General features: G+C 35.0%; 1 protein-coding gene across 4 annotated transcripts in view; it reads right to left on the bottom strand.

The window, feature by feature from the left end:
- The window catches only part of SCAPER (S-phase cyclin A associated protein in the ER), a 537265-nt gene that overhangs the window by 241252 nt on the left and 277440 nt on the right, over positions 1-18573 (bottom strand). For all 4 annotated transcript variants that reach the window (XM_027570918.1, XM_027570921.1, XM_027570919.1 and 1 more), the window contains exon 23: positions 12729-12855. In XM_027570918.1, the coding sequence (XP_027426719.1) occupies positions 12729-12855 (127 nt within the window). The remainder of the gene's footprint in view (positions 1-12728; positions 12856-18573) is intronic.

Raw genomic sequence — 18573 nt, 5'->3', positions numbered from 1 at the left:
AGAAATAAGTTAAGGTTTCATGAGTATTTTATTTGAAAAAAATTTTTTGCATCTTTTTTCATGATATCTTCTATGTTTATGTCAAGCAGAAAACAATGTTTTATATTATATGCCATGGAGAAGGAAAAGAATTTTCTATCGGTCTTACTTAGTATATAAGGTATACTGAGCTGAATTGAAGACAGCTAACATCAAGGTCCTTATATGGGCAAGTTTTAATTTTTTACTGTCACTATTTCCGAGAACCTAGATTTATATAAATGTGGTTAAAAACAGTAAGTGTTTACTCATGCATCAAGCAATCAATCACTAAGGTGAGCCCAAGACAGAATATTGCCAGAGGTAGCATGATGGAATACTGTCAGGTTGCTATGTATGGGCAGAAACTTCAATAATTACAACTCCTTACTGAGAAGTGAAATCACTCATGGCACATGCTGGGTTGAACAGGTTCTCTTTTTAAGTGCTTATTTTAATGGTAGTTAGTTAATATACAGTGTCATATTAGTTTTAGGTGTACAATTTAGTGATTCAGTGACACCATACATTGTCCAGTGCTCATCACAAGTGCACTCCTTAATCTCCATCACTTATTTAACCAAACTTCCCACACCCTGCCCTTCTGGTAACCATCAGTTTGTTCTCTATAACTAAGAGTGTTTCTTGGTTTGTCTCTCTCTTCTCCCCCTTTGTTCATTTGTTTCATTTCTTAAATTCCACATATGAGTGAAATCATATTATATTTGTCTTTAACTTATTTCACTTAGCATTATACTTTCTAGCTCCACCCATGTTATTGCAAATGGTAAGACAGCATTCTTTTTATCGCTGAAAATATTCCATTATCTATCTATCTATCATCTATCTATATCACACTTCTTTATCTTCTTATCCATCAATTGATGGACATTTGGGCTGCTTCCATATCTTGCCTATTGTAAATAATGCTGCTATAAATATAGGGGTGAATGTATCCCTCTGAATTAGTTTTCTTGTATTCTTTGGGTAAATATTCCAGTAGTGCAATTGCTGGGTCCTCGGGTAGTACTATTTTTAACTTTCTGAGGAACCCCCATACTGTTTTCCACAGTGACTGCATTCCCACCAACAGTGCACGAGTGTTTTTCTATACATCCCCACCAACACCTGTTGTTTCTTGGTTTGTTGATGTTAGCCATTCTGACAGGTGCGAGGTGATATCTCATTGTGTATTTGATTTGCATTTCCCTAACGATGAGTGATGATGAACATCTTTTCATGTGTCTGTTGGCCATCTGGATGTCTTCTTTGGAGAACTGTCTGTCCATGTCTTCTGCCATTTTTAATTGGATTATTTGGTTTGGGAGCTGTTAAGTTGTATCAGTTATTTTTTTTCCTTTTTTTAAAAATTAAAATTCAATTAGCCAAGGTATAGTACATCATTAGTTTTTGATATAATCTTCAATGATTCATTAGTTGAATATAACACCCAGTGCTCATCATATCACATGCCCTCTTTAATTCCCATCACCCAGTTACCCCATTCCCCCACCCAATTCCCTTTCCACAACCCTAAGTTTGTTTCCCGGAGTCCAGAGTCTCATATGGTTTGTCTCCCTCTCTGATTTCCTCCCATTCAGTTTTCCCTCCCTTCCCCTATTCTTTCCTGCTTTGTGGAAGATTAATTGATCATATAACTGTGGGTTTATTTCTGGGTCTTCTATTCTGTTCTATTGACCTAGGTGTCTACTTTTGTGTGAACAGCTGCTCTTCTACACTATTATCTATTTAGCTATTTATTTTTAATTGTAACAGAGATATACTCAACAAGTAACTTTATTAGTAAAAAACTTTAACAATCTATTTTTAATTTTATCAATAGTAATATCGTTTTAGCAAATACACTGATTACATAATCATGGTCCTACCTCCAGCTCTCAAATATCATGTTCACAACACTTCTTGCTTAATGTAATTGACATACCTTGGTGAAAACTTCTTCATCAACTACTTTACCACAAAGTATTTTATAAATTACCTTTCTTCAAAAGATAATATTAAAATAGTCTTTTGCATAGGTATGGATAAGAACCTGAGTATAAAAATTTTTAATCTTTTTTTTTGCCTCCAATGTTTGAATAAAATTGACACTCTAGGGGAGTATACTTTTTTATCAAATGACTGTATGGGATTCAGTGAAAGCAGTGCTCATAGGGAAATTTATTTTCCTTAAAAAAAAAAAAACCCAAAAACCAAAGACCTCAAATCAATAACTTAATTTTACACTTTAAGGAGCTAGGAAAAGAAGAGTAAACCACAGCCAAACCATACTGTTTTGCCAACCTAAAACTAAAGGAAATAAAGAAAATTAGAGTAGAGATAAATAAAAATAAAAATAGAAAAATAGAGAAAAATCAATGAAGCCAAAAGTTGGTTTTTGAAAATATCAACAAAATTAACAAACCTTTAGGTAGACAGGAAAAAAGAGAAAACTGAAATGACTAAAATCAGAAATACAGTAAGGATGTTATAATATCCTTAAAATAATAAAAAGGACTATTAAGAGTTTACTATGGTCAACATATACTAGGATATATGCCAACAAGTTAGATAACGTAGATGAAATGGACAAATTCCTAGAAACATGTAAACTACTAAAACCGACTTTAAAAGACATAGAAATCAGAATAGATCTGTAACAAGTAAAGAGTTTGAATCAGTAATCCTAAACCTCCCAGCAAAGAAAAATCCAGGACCAAACAGCTTCACTGGTCAATTCTACCAAACATTTAAAGAATAATTAACACCAATCCTTCTCAAACTCTTCTGAAAAATAGAAGTAGAGGGAATATTACCTAATTCATTCCATTAGGGCACGATCATCCAGATACCTAAGGTAGACAAAAACATCACTAGAAAACTACAGACTAGTATCCCCTGAATATAGATGCAAAAGTTAACAATTACAAGTAGCACACAATGAAAAATTAAGGGGTTACAAAGGAAACATCATAAGAAAGAAATTGGAAAACAATAGACAATGTAAACATACACTCAAAGACATAAAATACTAGGATTATCAGATATAGACTATTGACATAATTATATTTTCTGTGTACAAATAAAAGGTAAGTTTGAAAACAGCTGTAAAGAACAAGAAATTATAAGAAAGGACACAGCAGATTTGAAAAGTAGGCTTTCTAAACAGAGAAAATAAAATACTGTGATTAAAATTAAGAAATTAATGGATGGTTTTAAGAGCATATCAGAGACAACTGGAGAGAGAATAAAGTACAAGAACAGAGAAACTAGGAAAAACACCTGTATTTATAAACCTTTGACTCATGATAGAGGAGATACTAAAGAACAGTAGGGAAAACTGGTCTTTTCAATAAATGGTGCTCAAGAAATTCAGCATCCAGCTGGGAAAAAGAAATGAAATTAAACCTCTGCCTCACAATAAATAGAAAAATTAATTCCATGGGGATAACAAACTAAAACTAAAGAAAAAACTATAAAACTTCAAGATGAATATACAGAAAAAGATCTTCTTGACTCTGGAGTAGGAAAATAGTTTGTGAAGAAGAGCAAAAATATTAATCATAAAATATTGATAAATTTGTCTATATTAAAATTAAAAACTTCTATTCATCAAAGGAGCCAAAAGAGAGTAAAAAGACAGCTGAATAATAGGAGTAAATACCTTTAAAACATTTGAACAAATTAGAGCTAGTGTCCAGAGCATACAAAGAATTCCTACAAATTAGCAGAAAATTGGGCAAAAGATTTGAACATGCAAGTCAAAAGAGAAGAAATTCAAATGGCCAATAAATATGAATAGGTGCCTAAATATATCTGATAACAGAGATTCACATTAAAACTATACAACTTAATACCCATAAGATTAGTAAACATTAAAAAGTCTGGTAAGGCCAAGTGTTAGAAAAGAAAGGAGCAACAGGACTTTTATACTCTCCTGGTAGTAATGTGAATTGGTAAACAAGTTAGCATTATCAAGAAAATTTGAAGATATACATACCTCATGACCCAGGAATTCCACTCCCTAGAGAAATTCTTGCACATGAGTATCAGGATACATGTTTAGAAGTATACTTTTTCAAAAAAACAACCCAAGTGCCCATCAATGGCAGAATCAAGAAGTTATCATTGTAGTAAGTGGTAAAACAACACAGTATAGAGCAATGAAAAAAAAAAAAACCTCTACAACATAAATTCCTAAATAATTTTTTTAAGATTTTATTTATTTATTTGAGAGAGAGAGAATGAGAGATAGAGAGCACGAGAGCGAAGAGGGTCAGAGGGAGAAGCAGACTCCCTGCTGAGCAGGGAGCCCGATGTGGGACTTGATCCCGGGACTCCAGGATCATGACCTGAGCCGAAGGCAGACGCTTAATGACTGAGCCACCCAGGTGCCCCTCATCAAGTTTCTATAACAAATTTATTTGCTTTTAAGAGAATCCTTTTCAGGGGCGCCTGGGTGGCTCAGTCGGTTGAGCATCCGACTCTTGGTTTTGGTTCAGGTCATGATCTCAGGGTTGTGGGATCAAGCCCCACGTCAGGCTCCATGCTCAGTGGGGAGTCTGCTTGAGATTCTTTCTCCCTCTCCCTCTGTGCCTCCCTCTGCTCACTCTCTCTCCCTCAAATAAATAAATCTTTAAAAAAATAAAATAAAATAAATAAGAGTCCTTTTCATAAAGAAGCCATAATAAGTGATTTCAGATGAGATGACTGAAACAGTATGTTTTTATAAAGGCAAGCCTCACCATCTGAAAAATAATATAAGCTATTTTGAAGTAATTATCTAATTGTTTTGTTTTACTGAGATATAGTTAACATATAATAAAATGCACATATTTAGGTGTCCAGTTTGATGAATTTTGGCAACTGCATACATCTATGTAACAACCATCTAAAACAAAATACATAAACACTCCTTCCTTTATGTTCGTTTCCTTTATTAAAATACAAACAATGTATAGATTAAATCTTTGTCAGATTCTTGAAGTAACAATGATTTCCATTTTCCTTACACTCATCTTCTAATACACACTAGCTGAAGAAGGTATAAGAAACATTTTCATTTTACTTTGGACTACAGGATATATTTGTCACCTTCTGACAAAATATCGGTGTCCTATAAGCTGTATACATTTATTTATCAACTGTCATGAATACATAAATTGATAACATAATAACGTGAGAGGATCAAAATCAGAGTTTTCTATGATAGAATTCTTCAACTGCAGAATTCCAGCTGAAAATAAGAGAAGCAAAACCAAATGAAACCATGAAATTTGGAAGACAGGCAGTGTCTAGCCAGACCTGAAAACAATTTTCTGAATACAATTAGATTGAAAAAGCTCTCAGGGATGACTGGTTTATCTCCTCTGAGTCTAGGCATGTGTTAAATAGCCACAAACCTCAGCTGGCAAAAAAGCAGGAAAAAAAAGGGCAGAGTTGGGAAGAGCTTGTACCTTTCTACCTTCCACAGTTATCTGTTGGTGGAATTTTGCAAGATAAATTTCAAAAACACCAAAACATGGCAGGGTTTACTAAAGGTATCAAAAAGACATCTCTCAATTCAGTTCAAATTATGATTGATGTCAGCTACGTGGTTTGCTTACTTAGCTTCAAGAGAATCACAGCTGAATCTCTAAGTTTGGCAGGATTAAAAAAAAAAAGAAAATGCAATTGGAAAAACTCCATGTCCAATCCATCTGCTTAAACTGTTTACTTATACTAACAGCACACAAATGTCTCATGTTACTGATAAACCACAGAAAGTTTCTGGGATGCTGTTACTATCCAAATTCAAATGTAATGTTCATCATCACAGAGTCAATGAAAATACAAATTATGCTCACTTGGATCAAATTTAATAAAATGGCACAAACAAGGAAAATGCCTTTGCATATATAAGAATGTTTTAGAAACTCTTATTTGAAATTAACATTTCTGCAACAAAAGGATCTTTGGAGCAATTTCTTTTAACTTGAATTTTAAATGTAATTTCATTGTAAAACATACATACAGAAAAGTGAGAAAAATGAGAAAACATGTAAGTACAATTTGAACAATAATTATAATTTGAGTATTGTATATAATTGCCATCTCGTCAAGAAAAAGAAGACTAGAAGCACTCAAAAAACCACCATCTTCCTGATCACATCTCCCTCCCAACTCTCTGAATAATCATATCCTGATTTTTATGAGAAATATTTTGTCTTCTTTACAGTTTTCCCTTCTATGCGTATATTCCAAAACAATATAGGTACTTTTATCTATTCTTAGACTTTATATAACTGGAAATGTAACAGTGTATGTATGTATGTATGTACACGTGTATATGTATATACAAACATGTACATACATTCATACATATATTTTTTTTGGTGACTTGTTTTGCCCTCTAAACATTCTGAGATATATCCATGTTGTTATCCATAGCTGTAGTGCATTTTTATTGTTGAATAATATTCCATTATACAAACATACCATAATTTATATATTTAGCTGTTGATGGATAATTGGGCTTTTTTCCATATATGGTAATTATAAAAATGCCACTGAACATTTGTATATGTGTCTCCTGGTACATATATGCATTGCTGTCTTAGGGTATAGACCTACAAGGAAAATATGTGTATGCTTGCAACTTTAGTCAATAATAACAAACTGCTTTCTAAAATGGTAGTACCAACTTATATCATCACAGTGTATGAGAATTCCATTGCTCTAGATCTTTGCCAATAGCTGGTATTCTCAGTCTTTAATTTTTGCCATTCTGATAAGTGAATCATAGCATCACACTGAGTTTTTCCTTTGGAATTATCTGATTACTAAAGAGATTGACACTCTTTGCATTTACTTATTGGCTATTTAGATTTCTTCTTTTGGAATGCCTATTACCATTACCTTACTGGCTATTTATCTCTTTTTCTTACTAACTTGTAAGAATTCCTTATATACTCCTGATTACACTTCTTCATGAGCTATACATATAAAGATCTTCCATTCTATTGTCTTTTTCCTGTTTTTCTGGTACCTTTTGATGAATAAAATTTCTGATTTTTAATTCAAATTTGTCAGTTCCCTATATAGCTAATTTCTCTTGTGTCCTTTTCTTGTCTTGGCAAAACCCCAAAGTGACAAAGATATTCTTTGTTATCTCCTAAAAGTTTGTTTTTACTTTTCACATTTAGGTCCCTCTGAACTTAACTTTTTGATTATGATGCAAGGTGGGGTCAAGTTTTATTTAAAAAAAATAAGAATATTCAATCATTATAGCATCATTTACAAAAGGGACCATACTTTCCCCTAGTGCTTCCTTCTTCTATATATACATAAACTGCCTCACATCGTGCATTAAGCATACTATATATGAATTTAATTAATTATGTTCCATTCTTTTCTGCCATCTTTGTTCCAACAACACATTATCTTAAGTACTGCAACTTTATAGTAAGTTTTAATACCCGGTAGAGCAAATCCTCCCATATTATTGTTTTTCAACAGTGTCTTGGCCATTATTGGTTCTTTGAAATTCTGTATTTTAACTTTAGAATCTGCATTTCAATTTCCAGAAAATAAAGTTTCAATCGCAAAATATAAAGAATTTTAATTGTGAATCCATACTAAATCTACAAATCAATTCGTGATGAAAAGATATATTACTATAGTGAGGGTTCCATTCCATGAACATGATTTGTTTACTCCTAGATACTTAGTATTTTGATGATGATATAAATAAAATTGATTTTTATATACTATTCCTGTATCCTAGTAGACTTGTTAAACTTATTAGTTTATGATATTAGCTACACTTTTATTTTAGATATAATCTGTGAGATTAAGGAAATTGCATTTTATTCCTTGTTTACAATCATGAATTGATTTGATACTGAACTTACCAAATGCTTCAGCTGGATCTTTTGAGATGATCACGTATTTTTCTCTTTTCTTATATTAATATGATAAACTCTGATTGATTTTCCAATATTAAACCAAACTTGAATATCTTGAATAAATCCAATTTTGTTGTGATATACTATTCTTTCTATACATTGCAAGATTTTGTTTGCCAAAATTTGTTTAGGAATTTTGAATCTAAGCTCATGAATGAGATTGGCTTGTAATTTGATTTTCTCCAGTTTCATGATGATGTCTGTAGTTGTAGATTTCTTTTTATTTTACTGTTTGGGCTTCATTGGGCTTCTTGAATCTCTGGGTTGATTTATAAGTTTTAGAAAGTTCTAAATGATAATCACTTCCGGTAACTGTTTTTGCCCTGTTCTCTCCTCTCCTCATGGATAATTATACATTAATTAAACACTTCACTATATTTGATATTCCTTTTCTAATCCTTTCTGTATTTTTCATATATTCTCTCCATGTTTTAGTCTGGATTCCTTCTTAGGACTTAGAATTTACTTATTTTCTCTTCAGTGGGTTTATTTTGCTGTTATGTGATGTATAGTTTTCTTAATTTTGATTACCAAAATGTTCAGTTAAATTTCTATTTTCTTTCAAATGTGCTATACCTTTTAAAAAATAATTAATATTTATATCCTTGAACATAGTAAGCATAGCCCCTATTGGTCCGTTTCCACTGATTTTTATCCATGTTATCTTGCCCCTTTATATGTTTAATTACCTTTCTCTGTCAGACATTGTATTTGAAACTTATTTTGTTGAAGTAATTTGAGACTTAGGTTGATATTATCTTCCTTCAGAGTAGATTTCCTATTTGCTTCTATTAGGCACCTGGAGGTATTAGCAATCCAAGATCATTTTACGTTTTTTTTCAGCAACTGTGATTTTTTTTCAGCCACCCAGATGATCTGAAGTTGAGCTGTGGTCTGTGCAATAACTGGCATACTTCCAATCTACCCTCTCACCTAGTGCAGCCCTTTAAGATCTCAACCCAAAACATGGGGGTTTTGCCACAGTCCCTACCATTGATAGTCCTAGACTACAACATTTTTAATCCATAAGTTCTACAACAATGTCAAAAATATTACTCAGCTTCTCATCCACTTCTTTTGGATCACCAATTATACCCAGCCCCCAAATGCCATGTGTCTAGATCTCAGCCCAGTAATTCTTCACTACTTTGTTAGCAATTCAGTTCCAGTTTATATTTTGTCTAGCTTTATTAATTGGCATCAGTAGGATAACTGCTCTGATTTACCTACTCTGTCCATAACTGTAGATATTTTCAAGCCTTTTATTTCCTTAAAAGATAAGAAACACAGTGTTGTAATCTGTAACTGGTATTTACAAAGCCTTGCAATTCTAGTTTCTGCTTGCTATTACTCATAATGATTTATTTACTTTTGCACCCCCTTTTTTGGGACTGTGGTTCTTGTAAAATTATTTGACAGAAATTATCTGAGGCCTAGGATAAAAGTGTCTTCTTTAAGTGAGGATTTGCATTTCCTTCTGCCAGTTCCACTAATCAATCTGGGATTACTTTAAATTCAATTCCCCATTTGAAATGATACAGGTGATGAGAATTTGGGCTGCAAGTCTACTCCAGGGCTGGATTATAGTTATAACTTCTGCACTATGCCAAGGCACTTTCTTTGCAGTCTCTGAGAATGAGGTAAGAGGGTTTATGATTGTATCACAGAATAGGTTATGGTGGTCTTATCTTTGTAATCAGAAAACCTTTTAGATGTCATACCTTAGGCAGCCCTTAAACTTTTACTTTTGTTCCCCATCCCATCATAACTCACATTTGCCAGCCTGGCAAATGCTCTTGGGGGATTCAGTTATAACTGAACACAACTTCCTAAATTCTTGGTTTTTCTTTGGCCTGGTAATTCTTCAATTTCTTCTTAGCAATTTTATGCTTTTAAGAAAGTTACTTTAAATTTTTCCCAGTATTTTTAGATGTTTTTGTTGGTAGAGTGGGTGCAAGTACCCGAGGCCGCCATATTTCTTGCAGAATTGGGTGGAGTTTGTTAAAAACTGTAACATATGCAACACAGCTTACAGACTCTTTATTTCTAAACAGAATCAGAGAACCCAAAACGTCAGAAGGGACCTGACACAAATGGTAAGTACTACAATAGGCACGTTTCCTCAGTTTCCTGATCTCTTTCATTACAAGAGTGTTTTTGTGCATCACAAAGTTTAACCTGTTAGCTCTAAAGTAGTTCTCGGAACTTTAGAAAAAGTATCTAAGGAAAACTGTATCAAAGCAATAACAGAAAGCATCAGTGTGTTGAGATCTCAATTAAGAGAGTAAAGAGCTCAAGACTGATCTCTCACCATTCCTCAGGGAGTGCTTGCCCAAGTTCCACCAGGCCCACCCTTGTCACTTCTAGGCTGTCTTCAAATCCTTCACTGGGTACTTGGCTTTGGCGCTAATGATTTTGTTACTCCAGGCAGTTTTCCAAACAAAAATGAATGGTTATTTACAATTTCTAGACTGAAATCATAAATATCAGCTGAATTACACTGAAATGTCAGTATAACACTATGAACAGAATTCCACATAAAGTGAGTCTGTCTTGGCTAGGTAAAAGGGATTTTCGTTATAAAAATAGCAAAAGGATCTTACTGTAGTTAAGTTTAGACTCTCAGGTGGTCCTGCAGTGTGTACTCTGAGGACAGCTTTACAGCAAGGTTTCTGACACAGACCATTTAGACTGGAGCCAGACTACATTTTTCTCCCCAAAATTATAAGGAATCAGTGGTATTCCAGTAAATTGCCCCTTTGTGAATGAAATAACCTTACTTAGATTTTCATACTGAATACCTTTCTTATACAGATCATTTTCCTTTTCCTCAAAAATTCTGTGATTACTTCAATCTAAAACAATATTCATGAGGTAAGGTGCACATAGTGATATCTTCAAGTAAATCCTTTTTAGTTCAAACACAAATACCCTTTATAAAAATAATCAGTATGTGCTAATTTTAAAATAGATTTTTCCAAGGTATATCAAACCTCCAAACATTCCCATCTAGCACATGTCTGACAATGACCAGTTTCTGAACTCTCTGACACTCTGAAAGGTATGTGTTATCCAGAAGAACTGACTCTTTGTGGCTCTGCCACAATGCCTCAGTGAATATGCTGCTCTCAGTTCCTACAGAGGATTGCACTGTCTGACGCCAAAATGCAGCTGAACACTATCTTGTGAAGCTGGTCATTCATATGCCTGAGAACCCGGTAATTCCACCCCTGAGGCATGTGCCCCAGACAAGAGCAATGTCTCAAAGTATGAACCTTGGGCCAGCAGCATCAGTGTAACCTGTGAAATACAAATTCTTCGGACCCACTACAGACCTACTGAATCAGAAACCCAAGGTGGGGTGTGCTTTAACAAGTCCTAAGTGATTCTGATGTAGACTAAAGTCTGTGGAGAAATTTGTTCATTTGCTCTGATACAAGAATGTTTGAGCAGCACTGTCTCTAATCGCTCACTTTCTTTTCTCTTTCACACACACAAACCTATACACATTCAACCCCGAATGAATTTAATCCTGGAAAACAATGTCCGTGTCAGGAAAATGGATTAAAAACTGTGTTATTAACACAATGAAGTACTCACTCACAACAGAGAAAATAAATGAAAAACAGCTACACTTATAAGCCTAAATAAAACTCAGAACCATAATTTTGATTGAAAAAAATCACAGACGTCTACAGTATGATATTTTATAAAGGTCAAATACAAGCAAAACTAAATAATATATTACTTTATACATTTATAAATATGATAAAGAAATAAAGCTATTAAAAAACAAATAAAAGATATCCCTTTAATACCGTATAGTATTTCCTTCAAAGGGAGCAGGGATGGGAATGGGGGTGGAAGGATCACACTGGGAACCACAGATGTGCTGGGAACAGTCTAGTTTTTAAGCTGGGTGGTGAATTCACAGATATTCATTATATTTAGATTATTTTTATCACTACATTCTTTTGTGTATCTCAAATATTATAAATTTAAACCCAGAAGACAAAAAACAAAAAAATGCAGATAATAAAGATATCATTACATCAGATAGAAAAATTAGAAACCAACTAAGTGATATAAATTGCATAAACTGTGATATGTTCATTTGGTTACAAGGAATTTTTAAAGACATGAGAAAATATTTATGATAAAATCAGTCAGATAAAATAATGTGAGAAGTGTACAATAAAAAGATAAGAAAATATAATACAATGTCAACAGTGGGTATTACAGGGAGTTTCTTTTTTGTATATTTAAAATTTTCTATACTGAATAATAAATACTTTAAAAATCATTAAGAATTTTTTAACTATCAAAAGAACATTTAAAGACTCTAAGTCATTAAAAAAACTGCCAAATTTTCTGTTGGAAACAGTAAGGAAATTGATGCTTTGTGGAAATCTGGTTGTGATTCATGAGTTATATAATTCAAAGTTTTACATTTTCTGCCATAAAATTGTACACCTTTATTACTGTGATTCCATTTAAAATAATTTTGTTTTTGTTTGTGTGGCAAAAAATATGACTGATCTAAAGATGATATTTTTGCTATTGAGGATTTCAATTAAAATGACTGACAACATCAGTTTAATTAAGAATGAAAGGAAAAAACATTGATCAGTGGTTGACCAGCTTTTGGAAACACAGAAGAAATGCATAAATGAGAGTCAGTCAGCCTTATAGTCCTATGTCCTGTCATAGTGAGAAAGAACCACAAATATTAAGGCCAAGCAAGGCAAGAGATTAGTTACATACCTTTTTTTCCAATATTCTAGTGATCTCGCCTAGGGTCCGATCTAAAGCAGAAACTTTATTGTTTGCCCATGGGCCACTGTCTTGTACTTGTAGTTGTTTTAGAAGATCTTTAGCTAATCGCTGAAGCCTTCAATACAAAATGAAAGGGAAGAATGACTTTAATGAATTAGACTATAATATTTCATTTTCCTAAACATTTTGAAACAAAAGTTACTTTCATGATTGTATTAGAAACCGCTTCACAGAGCAGCTTTGAGGAGCAACAAACAAACCACTCCTCAGGCTGATATTACTTTATATTCATGAATACCAACCTAGTTCTCATGGCCCAAAATAGAATTAGAGGACAGTTCTGTCCATCCACAGGATTAGCTAGAACAATAGCTACCATCAGTTTCTGTGACATTTAAACTGGAATAAAATTGCAGATGGGGAGAAGGTGAGACTATGATGGCAGAGAAAATGAGTATAAGAAACTCAACAGGTTTTCATATTTTGATTTAAGTCTTCAGGGTATGGATATTATGTTGTAAGCCTTGTAAACTCTCAAAATGTCAAACTCCCCATGTTTCAGTTTTCAACCCATTTGGGGATTGCCTGCCACTGATGATGTCATTTACTTATCAGAGCAATTATTTGCTTTTCACCAGGAAATAACACATATTACTTAAGATTGTGGGATTCTTTTGTGAGTGAAGTGTAATATTTCTTTGTAGCCCTTCCTTCTTCTGTTTCATGTACCTCATTCTGAGCAATCCTCTCCTCTCCACTTATTTGCTTAAGTAGCCCACCAACAGATATTCACCAGACACATTCCCAGATCTCTCCAATTCTCCCCTATACATCACTCCCGTTGTCTCACTTCCATTTTTACCTATGATAGATTCTGTAGGCCATCATTACAGTCACTTTCTGATAAACATGAAACATTCCCTTTCTGTTGTTCTGTTTGTCACTCCTACTAGCCAAACCCCAGCAGTGGTAATAGTCACTAATGTTTAACTCTTTCCGTAGGCCAGCACCATTCTCAGTGTCTTGATGTATTAATTTATTTTGGCTGGATAATCTCTGATCTTGGTATGACTACACATTCAGGATCTTACTGAATCCATCTAGTCTGCTCACTCTCCCACTCTCCACAAAGACTTGCTCCATACATTATCCATTCTCTTCAAAACCCCATCATTTCCTTTCTCCCTCTTGCTTTCAAAAGAAGATCTTACACTTCAGAATGAAAATGGAACTACTGGAACAAGAAAATTCTCACTTTCTCCCACAAATCTACAAACCTATCGTATTTCACCCATACTCTCCTTTTCTTCTCCTGTTACAATCAAGGAACACTGATTCCTCCCTTGTAGGGCTAATCCTGCCACACAGACTCGGTACATGAAATCTTTCTGGATCAAAATCACCCTTTTCTTCTTCCCCTTCAGTGTCTTTGCAAATATTCTTCATTCATTCCTTCTGAAATGCTTTCCTTAACTCCACATTATCTAGAAAATTTCTACTTACCCCTGAGTTTTCAGCTCAAACATTACTTTTTCTGATTTGACTAGTCTTTCAAATTGCTCCTCACAAGTCTTTCCCATGCAGAGGTTTGCAACAGAATTTTCTGCAATGATGGGAATGTTCTATATCTGTAGTGTCCGCTATGGTGGCTGCTAGCCAACTTTGGCCATTACTCACCTGAAGTACAGTTAGTGTGACTGCGGAGCTGAATTTTAGGTTGCATTTATTTATTTACTTATTTATTTATGAGGGAGTGTGCAAGTGGGGGAGAGGGATGAAGGGCAGAGAGAGAATCTTAAGCAGGCTTCCCGCTCAGCACGAAGCCCCTTGCGGGGCTTGGTCTCACAACCCTGAGATCATTACCTGAGCCAAAATCAAGAGTCAGATGCTTAACCGAATGAGCCACCCAGGCGCCCCTTATGTTACATTTAATCTTAATAATTTAAATAGCCACGGGTGGCTAGAAGCTATTATATTGAGCAGTGCAGAAGCAGTCTTAACTTCATGAAAGAGGGTTCCTGTCTACCCGTTCACTGCCTTATCCACAGCACCTAACATGCTACCTCTAATATAAGTGCACTCAACAGATATTTAATGATGAATGGACTAAGAAGGAATTTCTTCCTCACTTTAATCTTAATGATATCCATAACTTCATAGGTTACAAAATAATTAATGTACATGATCTTATGTAATCCTATGAAAACAGTGTCTATTAGTATTATTCCCATTTGAAAAATGAAGAAACTAAGGCTCAGACAAATTCAATGACTTTCCCAAGGTCTCAAGACTGGTAAAAGTTACTACTAGGACTAGGCCTTTGATACTCAGATCTCATGCTTTTGTCTCCAAACAATATTAATCAATTCAAATAAGGACATTTTATTCACAAATAAATAATTTTTCCTTTCAGAGCCTTTGAAGATCGGAAGTAATTAATGTAATGTACCTAACACCATTCAGGAGTAAAGTAGACATTCAATAAATGATCAACTATTATTACTATTCATTGACAGAAGGTCTCAATCTAACAAAAGGAAAAAGGGAATATAAAAAACACAAAAATAGAATAAGAACAACATATTCTTTTCCCTTTCAATCAAATATGGGCTAGAGTCCCATCCGATTAAAGTTACTGACCTTATCATGTTGAAGAATATTGGCAGTGAACTTTACTGTGTGATAGATAAGTAGCCACTTCAGCTTTTGGCTGAATAAAGCCTGCACACCATGTAACTAAATATCCAGCCATAGCCATGGATGCATATGAATCTAGCAGTATTCTTACCAAGAATGGTCACATTCCACTGAAAACCAGGGGTAGTTAGGGAGGCACAAGGACCATTTTAATTCACAGAATACAAGAGGCTTGTATTTCACCCTGAGGTAAATCAAATCTGGGATTCATATGAACCTACCCTTCAAGGAAGAATGCCAAATCAAGGGGATGCTTTGGTAACATGAGATAAACCTCTGTTTCATTCCCTGCCTCCACAAAAGTACCACAAACAATACAGCCCCCCTCAAGAAAAAAGCATCAGATTTTGATTCATACTATGAATAATTATAGACTGTCAGGACTTAGGCCCTGAAAATTATATTTTTCCTACAGGGGAAGAAAAGAAGCTGTTTGGAGGGTGCAGTTTTTAACAGAGGAATTGTTATTTGAGTTACTTCTGGCAGAAAAATTTTCTAGCATGAAAAGAAAAAGTAGAGGCTTTGTAACTCCTAGCCTAGAACATGAGAATTATCTGTCAGATAAAAAGGTTTGTGGAGAATGCTGTAAGGTCAAATAATTCTCAAAACTTAAACAAATTCCCACAACAACTCTAACTTCAACTATGTCACCAGTAAATGTGAAACGTAAATATATTTCTATAAGGAGCCCTAATCTGTATCACAGTCAAGTTTTGGGAGGTTCATTAGGATTACTGGGATGATTTGTAAAAATGTAAGGAGACTGGGTCCACTTTAGTAAATGTTGCTGTTTAGTATGATGGACAGGAAGACATAAACACATTAACATTTTTTTTCTTTCACTTCCTCTATTTGAAAGGTACATAGTCTGAATTCAGGGCAATGGTTCCCCTTTTATTTTTAAATAATATGTTGAAGGCTTTATTTCAAAATATAAGAGCTTAAGAAATCCCTATATAAGATGAAAAAATCCGTGTACATACATTGCCTTCTACATTGGACACCTTTCATTTTTGCCTGCCAGCATCCCTTCTCATAGAAAAAGAACCTATCTTTCCCTTTTAAGGAACCACCTTGCCTTCACATTACATGGGTGTACTTGATGTGCTCAGTGCTATCAGGATGTTGCTATTCCCAGGCCCTCACTCTCAGTGGAAAGAGCTAGGAAATGTGTGCATATTATTCTATAAATAAATATAAAAAATATATATCTCATATATATCCCTACACATTTACATCTACAATTCTATTTCTGTATATTGGAAAATACAATTAAAACTAACACCTATAATTCTAATTCGCTAGAGGGTCTTTCTATTTTCCCTGGATATTTTTAACTCTTCTCCAACAGTGAGCAATCTGCCTTTCATCATTCTTAATATATTTATGTATTTGACCCATACTCTACATGTAACGTATCACCCATCTTTGTTTCTTTTTTTTTTTTTAAGATTTTATTTATTTATTTGAGAGAGAGAGAACGAGCAGGGGGAAGGGTCAGAGGGAGAAGCAGACTCTCTGCTAAGCAAGGAGCCTGCCATGGGGCTCGATCCCAGGACCCCAGGATCATGATCTGAGCTGAAGGCAGATGCTTAACCGACTGAGGCACCCAGGCGCACCCCCCCCCCCATCTTTGTTTCTATATGCATGCTGTTATGTCCCTGCTTGGGCTCTGACTCCCAGTCTGGGCTGTTTTGCTTTCTAACCCTGCTTGGGTTTCAACAGCCTTTGTCAGGCTTCCCTCTTCACTTGGGCTCTGACAGATTGTGCCAGGATGCCCTTCCATAGAGGTGCCCTCCTCATTCTGACTCACCACACCAGGCCATGGTGCCCTTCTTACATAGAAGCTCCCTTCTCTCTACTTGGGCTCTGAGCCTCCACATCTGGCCACCCCTCTTATCTCTGCATGAATGTCCACCTCAGTCAACTCAGGTTCTGCCATCCCTTATATGCCACCACTGCTACCTCCAACCATCTCCCTGGTGCAGATGGCTCTTGGGTTCTCTCATCTAACAACTCAGGATTAAATTTTTCTGGAAAGGGGAGGGATAATTGGAGGAAGAGAGAAAGAATCATTTTCACTTATGAGCTAGAATAATTTAATAAGGAGACACTTCATCTACTATCGGGTCCCAAGTTCAACCAGTTACAATAATTTTCCTTTTGGAAGCTCAAATTGTCCTGTCTTTGTCCAGTAGAAAACTCTTAAATTGGTTACTGATTCCTTTGGAAAAACCCTAGCAGTCTTTGAGAGCTTTCTTGCCATCTAGTTTGACAGGGCATTTGGGTCTAGAATTAGGCATTTTTCTAAGACGTTCTTGCTTCTTTTAGTGAGAAATGATATTTCAAATCCCAAATCAATGAGCTTACTGTTGATCACTGTTTCTAGGCCTCTTCAATGGACAAAGCTAGGAAATAAATGTGTGTATGCACACATTCATATATATATAACATGTATAGATATGCATGTACACACACACATATACATAACACTTTCTGAAAGATAAAATACCTCATAAATTCATATAATTCAAATTCAGCCCAGGAGGGGTGTTACCTGATCTGCTCTGTATCACATCCATCTCCTTTCTTACAAACTGAGGATTCAGCTTCTCAGGAACATGGGATAAAAGAATTTTAGTTTCCTCGAAATCTTGCCATTTGCAGCGATGTGGATGGAACTAGAGGGTATTATGCTAAGTGAAATAAGTCAGTCAGAGAAAGACATGTATCATATGATCTCACTGATATGAGGAATTCTTAATCTCAGGAAACAAACTGAGGGTTGCTGGAGTGGTGGGGGTGGGAGGCATGGGGTGGCTGGGTGAGAGATATTGGGGAGGGTATATGCTATGGTGAGCGCTGTGAATTGTGCAAGACTGTTGAATCACAGATCTGTACCTCTGAAACAAATAATACATTATATGTTTAAAAAAAAAAAAGAAGATAGCAGGAAGGAAAAAAATGAAGCGGGGGAAATCGGAGGGGGAGATGAACCATGAGAGACTATGGACTCTGAGAAACAAACTGAGGGTTCTAGAGGGGAGGGGGGTGGGGGGATGGGTTAGCCTGGTGATGGGTATTAAAGAGGGAACGTACTGCGTGGAGCACTGGGTGTTATACACAAACAATGAAT

This window comes from Zalophus californianus, chromosome 6 (genome assembly GCF_009762305.2).
Source record: "Zalophus californianus isolate mZalCal1 chromosome 6, mZalCal1.pri.v2, whole genome shotgun sequence".
NCBI classification, from domain to species: Eukaryota; Metazoa; Chordata; class Mammalia; order Carnivora; family Otariidae; genus Zalophus; species Zalophus californianus.
This window is presented reverse-complemented; position numbering and strand designations above follow the sequence as displayed.